This window comes from Microtus ochrogaster, chromosome 17 (genome assembly GCF_000317375.1).
Source record: "Microtus ochrogaster isolate Prairie Vole_2 chromosome 17, MicOch1.0, whole genome shotgun sequence".
Classification (NCBI taxonomy): Eukaryota; Metazoa; Chordata; class Mammalia; order Rodentia; family Cricetidae; genus Microtus; species Microtus ochrogaster.
The window spans coordinates 20,206,804-20,219,192 of NC_022019.1; the positions used below are offsets into that span (position 1 = coordinate 20,206,804).

General features: G+C 44.9%; 1 protein-coding gene across 1 annotated transcript in view; it reads left to right on the top strand.

The window, feature by feature from the left end:
• Window positions 1-8,598: 8,598 nt before the first annotated feature.
• The window catches only part of Htr2a (5-hydroxytryptamine receptor 2A), a 64,232-nt gene continuing 60,441 nt past the window's right edge, over window positions 8,599-12,389 (top strand). The window contains exons 1-2 of the mRNA XM_005355612.3: window positions 8,599-9,027; window positions 9,519-10,147. Of these exons, the coding sequence (XP_005355669.1) occupies window positions 9,742-10,147 (406 nt within the window). The 5' untranslated portion in view covers window positions 8,599-9,027; window positions 9,519-9,741. The remainder of the gene's footprint in view (window positions 9,028-9,518; window positions 10,148-12,389) is intronic.

Here is a 12,389-nt window from a genome sequence, read left to right on the forward strand (position 1 = left end):
GAAAGTCTCAGGTTTTGAAGAAACAATTGACATCTTCAAAGAGTCTAGACTAGAACACATCTTTTCCTCAAACGGTTCTGGCTTTCATGTCAGAAAATAATGAGAGGCTAAGTGATCATATATTTAATTTTTCCCAAGTCAAGGTCATGGCTGATAATAAGCTAGATATTTGGGGGAAAATACTTACACTACTTTTAGGTCAAGCCTGACTGGAGGGGCTGTTTACTTCCAACAGAAGAACGTGGCAAATGCTCTTACTGTGACCGGAAGTAAATGTGACGCTTCTCCTAAGATCTAAGGATGACTCAGATCCCAGAGACAGTGTGGCTGAAGAGAAACACTTTTCCACCAACAGAGTGACGAGTCTTCATTTTAGCATGGGCATGCATCTTTATGTGGGAGAGAGGCCCGTTCCACAATCTTACAATGGAGCTGGTGGATCACATTTCCCAGGCTCTTCCCCACAGGTGTTGGCAAGTGACTCACACAGTTTGAGTAACCTATTCTCCGGGAGGCCAGAGATGGGCATGTGACCCTCAGAGGTCCAGCCAGACCTTGCTAGTAAAGGGTAAGTCATAAATGAGCTGATTCCTCTTTCACGAGCTGTGATATTTGACAAATTCCCTTCCTCTATCATATCTTTAGAACACAATCCATACGCTGTGATGCTCCAAGTCCTTCCTTTGTCACGTGACATAATTTGCTTTTTTATCTAAATTTGCATGCACTTTATGTGCATGCATGTGTGCTTACATGAATTTATGGGCACCAAGTGAGTGCAGCTACACCTGAAGGCCAGAGGGCATCAGGTCCCCTGGAACTGGAGTTATAGGCTATTGTGAGCCATGTAAGTTCTAGAAACCAAATCCAGGTCCTCTGCAAGAGCAGCAGGTGCTCTTAACTACTAAGCCATCTCTCCCACTTTGCTTTTTAAACTACTATGCCTATGCCTTAATCCTTCAAACCTGCTACTGTGTTACTATCCAAAGCAAGTACCACTTTGCCTATGTGATTAGAATTAAGGCTCTTGAAATGGGAAGAAGATCCTGGGTTTTCCAAGGCAGCTGGATAAAATTGTGCACGTCTTTAAAACAGAGAACTCTTCCCTGGGAGGACAACAGGCAGGTGGACACCTGGGGACTCCTTTGTAGTGGGTGGCCTTAGAGATGAAGGAAGGGACAGCCTTCCATGCACTATGGATGATCATAGAAACTGAAAGGGGGATTGGATTGAAGGCCCTGGGAGTATGTGGAGAAAAATGCCACCTTGAAGACAGTTTGATCTATGCCAGGGAGATCCTTGGGGAATTCCAACCCACAGAATTACAGTAAACTTGGTTATAAGCAACCAAGTTTGTGGTGACTTGTCAGAGGACTAAACCATGAATGTATATAGTCTTCAATACGATGTATGTTGATGTCTGCAATGTGTTATACCCCCGCCCTGACTGCTGCTGTGTCTGTTGATTCAACTGCTTTGGGGTGACTGTGCCTTGGGGACCTAACCTGCTGACTTTCTTCCAACATCCTTCCCCTTTGCCCATCATCATGAAATTCCTGATCAATGCTAATCTAGGCCGTGCATCCTATGGTAGCCATGTACCCAGCCTGGCACTGAAGGAGGAGGAGGAGGAGAAGGAGGAGGAGGAGGAAACTTTGTTATTTTTCTCCCTCCTGCTAACTGGAATATAGACAAGATGCTGGAGCTCAAGCATCCCTACTACCTCCCAAAGCATCATGGGTTAGTAGAACAGGGAGAAGAAAGAGCCTCAGTTCTGTGGATGATTGACAATCCTGGAGACTGCCTGAAGATTGAACACCTCCCTGTTTATGATGCTATTATCTTGAGACTTGTACTACCTGCAGCTAAATTTCAACCTAATCAGGATGAAAAACTAAAATTAGAATGCCCATAACAGAATTGTGATTTTTCCCCTAAAACTCAACTCTTTAGACTTCCTCCTTCCAAAAATGATAGTACTATTGACCTAGTTGATTAGTCCAAATATTAGAAAATGGTTCTTGATCCCTGCCCTTACTATCTCACCAACCAACCTCCCTGCTCTTATCTTACCCACCCTACCTCCTACCACATGTAGTCAGGATTGTGGCGATTCCTGTTCCAAATATTTCTGTCCCAGACATCCCCAGCATCAGAGGCAAATTCATAACATCTCTTCTGTGAGCATGTGGTATCTTTTAGCATTTTCTCTGCTTTTATTCTTCCTACCCTCACCTTCTCTCCATAGCATAGACACAATAACCTTGTGGGTTTTAAGGATGATAGTAGACAATAAGAATTGCTATTATCCCTAAAACCCTGAGTGGTTTCCCATTGCACTTCAAGTAGAATCCAGCCATTTATCGTGGCTTAGCAAGGCTGACATGATTGATGATCAACAACCTTGCAAGCCTCGTACCCTCTCCAGTTACCCTATTTCTATTCCTACCCAGCTCTCAGAATCAATCTCTCCTTTCCTCCAGACCAGCCTAGCCTTGGGGAAGCCCACATCTGACTCCTTTTGCATGGAGAACTCTACATCCATGTCTTCCTTCTGACTTCAACTCAAATGCAGCCTTCATGGAAGATGATCCCAGACCATCCTACCAAAAGCTGTTCCTCACTCTTAACACTTGATTACATCACCCTGCTAACTACCTTCACAGAATGCTTGCAGTATGTAAAAACAGTCATTTGTTTTTTTTTTTCCCAAACTAGATCACCAAGCTCATGAAGAACTGGGAGTGTCTTTTACCATCTTTATAAACAGCCCCCACATGTCCTACCTCTCTTGCTCTATATTTTTGTATGTGGTCAATCTCTTCACCACCCAAGAACTTTGTCATAATAAGAATCTCCTGCCACCATTTTAGTATCAATTCCCCATCTCCTTATATATTCTGGGCTTCCCTTAAATACCTGATATTCTTGCCTGCATCTCTGGGATGTCAGGATAACAGGTATGCTCTACCACACCAAGTTTCCTGGCTTCCAACATCCCTTTGCCTACCTCTGTATTCCCTGCTGTGCTCTACAGGTATCTTCCATCAGGCTGTATACATTCATTGCCAATCTTTCCATCTCTTCCCACCTGTTCCCATTCAGATGAATTTCTACTCTTAGCGCTCCTCTAGAGCAAGGTCACTGAACGCTGTCATTCTCACAAATTTTTTTTTTTGTATTTCATCTTCAATAAATTGAACTCATTAGAAACATGTTACCTCATTGTGCACTTTCCTTGACTTTAGGTGAATGCAAAGACTTAGTGATATTCAATGTCAATCTATTTAACTACCCTTTTCCCCCTCCCTGACTCAAAATACTGGAAAAATCCAGAGCTCAATCCTCAGCCCTTTTTCCTTCCCTGCCTCTAGCTTCTGCTATGATCTCACCCAGTGTCATATTTAAAATGCCATCAATATGTCACGGATTGCCAGATTTATTTCTTTTCCCCAAACCCAATACTCGCCCATGCTGCAATCGAGTATTTGAGCAAGAAGATGGTTCTCTTCAAGTGTGTACTTCGTATCAATAACAGCTCAACACAGTACTCAACAATTATCTAGTTAATAAACATTGCAAACTGAACATTCACTTAAAAAAATCAAAATCTGACAGTCATTCACTAATTTCAAACTCTTGTTTCTTTTGATAAAGGCAGTGGCAGTTGTATGGTCTGGATACACAGCGGTCAGGTACACTAGCTTTTACATAGGAACTCAAGAGAGTGTGGCAGCATGCACAGGACCTGCACAGGTCTGGACCAGATGGGGTCATGGAGCTGAAAGGAGAAGTGGAGACAAGCCTCATCCCTAACACAGAAGCTAGCTCCAACAGATAACTACTTGCAAATGAAAAATTAATTTTCTCCAAAGGAGTCTTTGGGTTTTTTTATAGGATCCTCTATATGCAAACATATGTGTCTCTGTGCATTTCTTGTGTTTTTTTCTTTGATCTAGTATCTTATTTTGTTGCTTTGTCATATTCTACCTTGTTTATCTTTTATTTTATTATATCTTATATACCTGATTGTTTTCTAGCAAGCTTATGGATCCAGATAGGGGGGCAAGTGGGGAGGAACTGGGAGGAATATGGGGAGGAGAAACTATAATCAAAACATGCTATATGAAAAAAATTTAAATAAATAAAAGAAAAATGTTCCAAGAAGGCTACCTCATTTCCAACTTGAGAATAGCAGCATCCAAGGGAACTGACAGATTAAATGCCCTAAGAAATGGCCTGTGAATAGTGCTCTTTCATCCTCAGACCATTGGTAAAATCTGTGTCATGGAAAATTCAGGACACATTCTTAAAGGAGGACATGGAGTAAAAGAATTCCATGCTGCCAATTCAGGACAAGATTGGATTCGGTTGATTGCATAGAGGTTGGTGTTGGCAGCATCTGGAAAAGGTAAAATTTTTAAAAGGATACACAGACTACAGATCCAGTCTAGATTCATGCCTAGATTCTTGAAGATTTTGCTGGATTACTATCTATTTTTAAACAAAGATCATAGGGAGATGTTCCGGAGAGATGGCTCAGTGGTTAAGTTCACTTGCTGAGAAGACATGAGAGCCTCAGTTTAGATTCACAACACATACATAAAAGCTGGGCATAGCTTCACTGACCTTTAACCCTGTGGATAGTATGACATGGCTCAGGAGTACCATTAGAGCCTCTGGTCAACCAGCCCAGGTCAATAAACAATGAGCTCTAGGTGTAGTATTAGAATAGGGAAATGAATGACAGAGCAGGACAACAGCTGTCCTCCTTTGGCCTTGTCAGCACACACACACGCACACACACATACACACATTCACACATGCACACACAAGCACACACGTACCAGTTTTACGGTAGCAAACTGGATAGAACTCACAGACAAACTACAGAATAAAAAGAAACCAAATGTTTCTGGCTTAAGCAGAGGTCAAAATGGGTATGAAGGAGCTTTCAAAAATAGTGGAGTCATAGAAATAGATTTGTTGATTTGGGTGATAGTTGTGTGAGTGTATAAATTTCTTCAAAATTCATGAATTACATATTTAAGGTCTTTACATTCTGATGAATGCAAAATATAACTCAGTTCTTTGAAAGAAAATAAAACTGACCTACAGTGAATGTCTTGGAAGCGGGGAGAAAAGAGATAAGCAGAAGCAAATTCTGCTCTTATGGGATCTCCTACAGCATTTAAAATGCTAAAGAGGAGGCTATAAAGATGCAATGTGTGCCCGATTTATTTACTCACAGAACTTTTTCTTCACATATTTTAACATCTATAAAGAATTAATATTTCAGGAGCCAAGACCGTTAGCATGCGGAAAAAACAAAGTCCAGCAAGGGCTTCCAATACTACTCCAGCAACGTTGTAAAGCAATTGTAAGCAATGATTTCTGTTGGGCTGATCAAAATAAACTAGATATAAAAGCCACCCCATATGTAAAGCCCAATCATTTTAGAATTCAACCTCGAATAATAAATTGATTTGAGTTGTTGGCCTCACGCTCCTCTTTCAATAACAAGGCAGCCACTGAAAGTTTATGCCAAAGAGGCATTCGCTAACTTAAGCAACAATTCTCTTCCTGCCCTCTGTAGGACAGCCTTATCCAAGGGGGTGGGGGGATAAACATTAAAACACAGCTGGGAAAGTTAAGTCTTAGGCTGAATTCCCAGGAAGCCAAATCAGGCAGACTTGTGTAGGAGGGTTTACTAAAGAGGACTCCCAGATCAGCACCTATAGGGGGCAGTGCGGGTGGGGGGGGATGGTTCCATACAATAAAGGTTTTGAGGGGGAAGGTGTTTACCACTCATGCAATAAAGGCCTCAGTACAAGTGAGAAGCTTCTCTAAGGAGACCACTGACAGACCACAATCCAGCCTTCAGGCAGAGGTGAGACTAGTGTCTAGTGACAGTAGTCTGTTACCACATGAGAACTGCCCTCGGGGAAAGAGTATGGCCACATGTGAAGGGGCCTCTTTGGACGAGGGCAATTTTCATAACTGAGAGCCAGGTAGCAACCCTGCTCTCAGTAACAAGGCTGAGCACTACAGTCCTGCAGGGGGCGCTGGACTGCACATTCCAGTATCTGCCACAGCTGCCAACACACTGCAAACTCAAAAAGACCGTCGGACTTAGAATCACTAGGATTGAATATAATCAAAACACTCCGTATTTGTACATATGCTTAAATGTTGCAAAAAAGTCCCATTGCTATGTCCAATCTATAGGGATATAAATATCTTCCTCCCCCGTCTGACTCACTTTCTATTATGAGGGGTCAACAACCTAGAGAGAGCCTGTCTATGTTGCTTTGTTCATAAAACTGCAATTAATTTTCTTAATATCTTTTCCCAGGCTTGTCTTGAACCTGCCACCCTACTCCCCAAACGCCCTAAATAGCTGAGATTACAGGCCTGTGCCACCAAGTCTTCGAAGAACATTAGACATTGACTAACACTTTTATTTCATGGGTATTTAAAGGACAAATCATGCCCCCAACCACAAAGGAGATGTACACACCTCTTGCCTTTATGGGCCTTGAACTCCATGTGTTAGTGTTCAAATAAAAGACTGCAAAGGATATGCAAGCCATTGCCTCTAGTGGGGAAGGGCAGTTGACAGCAAACTCCCTAAACGGAAATTCAATAACAGCAATAAGATTAAAAACACGTGGGCCTATAATATTCCAGGCAAATCTATAAATTTACTTAGCTCTCAAATTAACCCTCTGAAATCGATGAATGGCTAATCCTACTCCTTTTCATCCGGTGAGGAAAGCCAATGTGAAATTCAAAGGGCTTACTCGAGGTCTCAGAAGTAACAAGTGACAAGCCTGGGGGTCTCTGCCTGCGAGTTGCACCTTGGACAGTCACAAGGTGGATACAAAAAGAGAAGCAGTGAGAGAATCCCAGCCTCAAGAAACTGCAAACACAAAGATGGACTTGTCAGAAGCATGAAAGTTCAGGCTGCAGTCAGGCTGGCCATGGAAAAGCTGTGAGAGTCTGGGCCAGGGAATGAGCAAGCTAAGAAAGGAGTTGGGTACCCCTCAAAGAAGTGGGAATGTAGGCAGGAAGGGGATAATGATTTTTCCTGCAATCAATCATAATTTTAGCTGGGCGGTGGTGGCACACACCTTTAATCCCAGTACTTGGGAGGCAGAAGCAGGTGGATCTCCATGAGTTTGAGGCCAGCCTGGTCTACAGAGTGAGTTCCAAGACAGTCAGGGCTGTTACACAGAGAAACCCTGTCTCAAAAAAACAAAAATAATAACAATAATAATAATAGCAATAGAAATTAAATGGCTAGCATACAGTGTAGAGTATCCTATTAGCTATGCATGCATGGCATCTGATGCTTCTCTGCAACCCAGTGATAAAGCTAATATCATCCTGGTTGACCAGGAGAAAGAATACTGGGCTCTCAAGACAGCTGACTTGTTAGGCTGTATGAGTTGCAAAGCTGGGATTCTGAACCAAGGGACTCTGACTTCCATGCCTACTCTTCCAGTCCTGCCCCCACAGACCATTCCTTGGATGCAGAAGACCAGCAGCCTACTGACAGGTAGGCCACCTGGGAAGTAACGTGCCTGGCCAGGAAGAACAGAAAGCCTCCTCACTGTGGGCTGAACAGAGAAGAGTTGAGCAAGTTCCTTAGATGGGAGGGGATGCTGGGAGTCTAGAGGGATAGGCAGGGAGATGGAAGGACTGAGGGGGGGGGTCATAATTATGAAGAGTCCATGAACCAAGAGGGTGTGTAGCAAGGAGCCCTAAGAAAGAGGCTCGGAATGGACCATGACAAGGTGACCTGGGTCACAGATGAAAGGCTCCAGAAGGAGCTGGACATTTAGCTGAGGTACTGCCCGGAGGAGTGGGTGATGAGCAACACATCGAAGGCCCAGGAGTGGTTGAGTGGAGAGTATAAAGGACAAGGGAAGACTGTGGTGGCCAGGACCCCCAGAAAGGCCCTCATGTTGGGAAAATAAGTCACTGTCTTATCTGTAGACGTAATGATCTCCATCTGCCTTCCCTTAGAAGCACTTGACAGAGTCTTGTTCGCAGATGAGGCACCTTGCCATTACTGTCACTTCTGGGGGAAAAATTAAAATAAAATAAAACCTTTCATTTTCTAACGAAGTTTTCATTACCTCCTGGTGACATTTGTCAGATGAAGAAAAATGAGCTAGGTAGAAGGTGCACACACGTAACAAGAAATAATGTGTACTTAAATACATTTGACTAACTAACCATTGTACTAATAGTTTATCACTTATCGTCACAGACTTCCAGGCTCCTGGGAACTTATGTTGCCAATGGCTCCTGGGAACTTATGTTGCCAATGTCAGCCATCCCTCCTGGACGCAGCACCACTGGCTTGGATAGAAGTGCTGGGTGCTCCCAGATTCCAGGACACGCCGTTTTCTAACCGTATTTGTCGTCTCTCCTCACTCTTGACCCCTCAGTTCTAAAATATTAGTGCCACGTAGCCCGCCTTATTCAGAACGTATCCACCAGCCCGTGTCTCCATTCTCTCTTTAAAGCAAAAGTTCTCAACCTGTAGCAGAAAGACTAGGGGGAGGGGGCTTTTTCCGGTCCGCCCTTCCTGGCTGTCGCCACCTTCCAGGTTATGACAGCGACAGAAGGAGGTCTGAGGAAGGAGATAGGGCTGCTTATTCTTCTGGAAACCCGGGAGCCACTTGGTGCAGACAGCCCTTCCCACTTTCCCTGCGGCTCTTTTGTGTGACTTTGAGAGGGGCTCCCCGGTGACTGATTCCTCACTGGGCGCCTGCTGAGCCGAGCAGCCAGCTCTGGGAGGGAGGGACCCTAGCAGAGTGGAGCGGTAGCCAGAGGCAGCCAGCGCAGACCTCAACTGCTGGATCTGGCTTGCAGTTTTTGAAGTCAGCAGAATCAGAAATTAAATTACTATCATTTTGTGCTGCTGGAAGCTTAAGAAGAGGGGATTCCGCACCAGCTCAGTCACCACCATGCGACAGGCGAGTCACAGGACGGTGGACCCTGGCGACAACGTATGTAAGTTCTCTGGCGGCTGTCTTTTATTGCTGTGGGGTTTGCTTTCTGGTTGGAGTCACACTTGGCCACGATGCCGTCATTGCCATGAGAATTTCTGAAGTGGAAAGTTCTCTGCCGCTCTACGAGACGCGTTTTCCTTTCATTAACCAAGCCACAGACATGAGCCGAAATTCCTGATGCAGCTGCGGCAATTCTGCCTGAGCCAGAGAAGGGTAACCCAAGTATTTCCAGTTACTATGGGATTAACACAGCATGGGTTTTTAACGGACTTCCTTAATACAGAGGGCACACAGCCCTCCCTACCGATTTCGGATTGCATGCTGTTTTAACTTTGTGATGGCTGAACTCGTGAAATCGGCACATTTAACCCAAGAATCAGCTGAAGCAGATTCCCACCGGTTAGAAAACTTTTCTTCCTTAACCAGGAACACGTTTGTGTCCCCAGATGTTCAAAACTGCTTTTTTGCCTTTGCTTCATTGATAACTTACAGCTCTCCCGTGGACTCCTCCTAGCGCTGTGAAGGGAGGAGGCACTATCAAGAGCCGTCACACTTAACTCTTACGATGGGAGAGGAAAAGGCAGCCGGAGGAGCCACACATGGGCTCCATCCACTTCAACGCGTCCTAGAGCCAGGACACGAAGATGAATGGTGAGCCAAGCCTGTGACTTGCGAGTCTCTCCATACTTCATTTGCTACAACTTCCGGCTCAGACATGGAAATTCTCTGTGAAGACAATACTTCTCTGAGCTCGATTCCAAACTCCTTAATGCAATTAGACGGTGACTCCAGGCTCTACCATAACGACTTCAGAGACGCTAACGGTTCTGATGCATTGAACTGGACAACTGATGCTGAAAACCGAACCAACCTGTCCTGCGAAGGGTACCTCCCACCGACATGCCTCTCCATCCTTCATCTCCAGGGGAAAAACTGGTCTGCTCTATTGACAACTGTAGTGATTATTCTGACCATTGCTGGAAACATACTGGTCATCATGGCAGTGTCCCTAGAGAAAAAGCTACAGAATGCCACCAACTATTTCCTGATGTCACTTGCCATAGCTGATATGCTGCTGGGCTTCCTTGTCATGCCTGTGTCCATGTTAACCATCTTGTATGGTGAGTGGTGTTAGCATGCCAGCGGCCCCCAAGAGTAGTCCCAGGGAGCATGTGCATGCCGTCTGCAGAGAGACTGGGGCTCAGGAGAGAATAGAGGAGAAGCTTTGCTTTAGCCTTAAAATTCTATTTTGCTTGAGAGAGAGAGAGAAAAAAAAATTGGACAATCTAATACCTGATCCTTGGTGAGTTTAAGCTTTAAAATAAATTTTGTAGAGAAATTATCATCTGTATTCCAAAATCCCATGAACGTAATTTCACTGGCATTCTGTGTCCATGTGATTTTTGCTTTCTTTGCCAGCCTCAGGACAGAATGGTTTTAGCTTCATCACAGAGTTCTCAGCATTTCTAATGGAATGGTAAAACCTTCCCAAGTACCTTGGAACATTTGCAGAGAGAGCATTAGCGCTGGAGTGGGGTTAATGTTAAAATATTCAGAATCTCCATTAGAATAAATAAATGACTCTGGTTTTAATTGTCCCCTTTGCCCAGAGAAGCCACTAAGGAAGAAAGTCTTTGAGTTATACCCTCAACTCTTTAAAAATGTATACGCATAAACTCCTCCTGTCTGGTTGCGGTGGAGGATGGCAAACAAGCAGAGAGCTATTAATCCTGCTTTCTTCTCAAGCCAGTTTGACAGTGTCAAACTTCTCGGGAAGTCGGCAAACACTAGGAAGGCTTCCATGGGGGAGCAGAACGTGATAGTCTTTCAAATTAGTAGTTAATACAGCCAGAGTCCTCCTAACAAAGAGGAAAGGAAATAATATTCAGACTGTTGGCACATTTGCTCAAGAGTCACAGATATGCAGGCAGTTTTAGGGTTTTCTGGCGAAGTCCTAGAGGCTACAATGTGAACATGTCCACCTAGTCCTGAAAAGCTTCAAAAAGGAAGGAGACAAGCCAGGAATAGTCAGCATCCCTTTGTAAAAGCCAGTCCTGGCTTGACTGTTCAAATGACACATCCGAATAATTCCCTTACTTTTTTTGCTTATCTTTTCTCAGGCACTGGGGAGGGGCGCTCACTTCCTAAAACTGCCCAGCCCTCGGGGGCAAACTCTACTGTGGGTAGGAGGGGTGACTGTGCAAGAACCCAAACCACAGCATGGGGGGGGGGGGAGCTGCTGGGCAGCAGGGGCAGCCCTGACCACGTAAGAAGTGCGGCAGGTCCTTTGGTCTCAGCTCAAAGCTGCCCCCTAGTGACAGCTTCTGGGTGTACAGCCTGCACCCACGCAGAGTCTACTAGACACTACTGGGTTAGTCCTGCGCCTTCCCCAGCAGGCAAGTCACAAATCTGTCTTGCACAAGTATTCTCTTCTTACACCTTGGAGGAGACTTTGAGGGGAAAAGGGCCCGCTCTCTTTCAGGGAAGATCCCTCCCCCACCAAGCAAAAGCCAACATCAGTTCCCAACAGCAGAGCTGGTTTCCGGGTTCAGGGCTACCAAGAGTGTAAGATCCTATTTGCTGAGACTAGAACGAGAAGACTTGGGATTAGGTTTAGGTCCCGCATCCTTTCCTTTTGTGAATACCCCCGGGGGTAGCATGACAGAGGTAAGACTTGTGCATAAACGAGGGCTTGTTCCCTTGGAGCGCTACTGGTCCAAAGAGAGTACTGATCTCCCTAATTTTCCTTCCCATTCACAAGCGGATGCATCATTGCTCACTCAGTTAGCAAAACTAAATAACGCTTTACTCAAGTGCTTGATGCTCTCCAAAACACGCGAGAGGAACAGGATGAACTTCCTTTATGGCATCTGTTGTCTTTCTCAGACGGCAGAGAATCTGCAGGGCTTCCTGCACTGGACTCTGGGAAGTTTTAAAAACCCTTTGATAGTGAGGGCCCACCTCTAACAACTCTCCAGAGAGAATGATTAACTGGACCCAAAGTTCCACTGGCTGATGGTGATGCTGGGGGGAGGAAGGCAGGGTGACCTGCTGGGCTCCCAAGCAGCTGCTTCTGGGAGAGGCTCCCATGTCAGCATCAGCAGTGTGAGTTCTGAGTTCTGAGGTTTTTTTTTTTTTTAAATGCACATTTTCCAGTCTTACTGGATCAGAATGGCCAGGGGTGGGTGCTCATTGTAAGGAGCTAACTGAGAACGCCAGCTGTCACCTACAGCATGAGCACAGCCCTGGGACAATGCTCCAAGGCTGGGCACTCTTGATTGTGTTTGCCATCCTCATTGGTTCTCACGTGCCCCAAATGTGAGCTTAATGAAACATTAGGGGACCATGTATCATAAGTAAAGA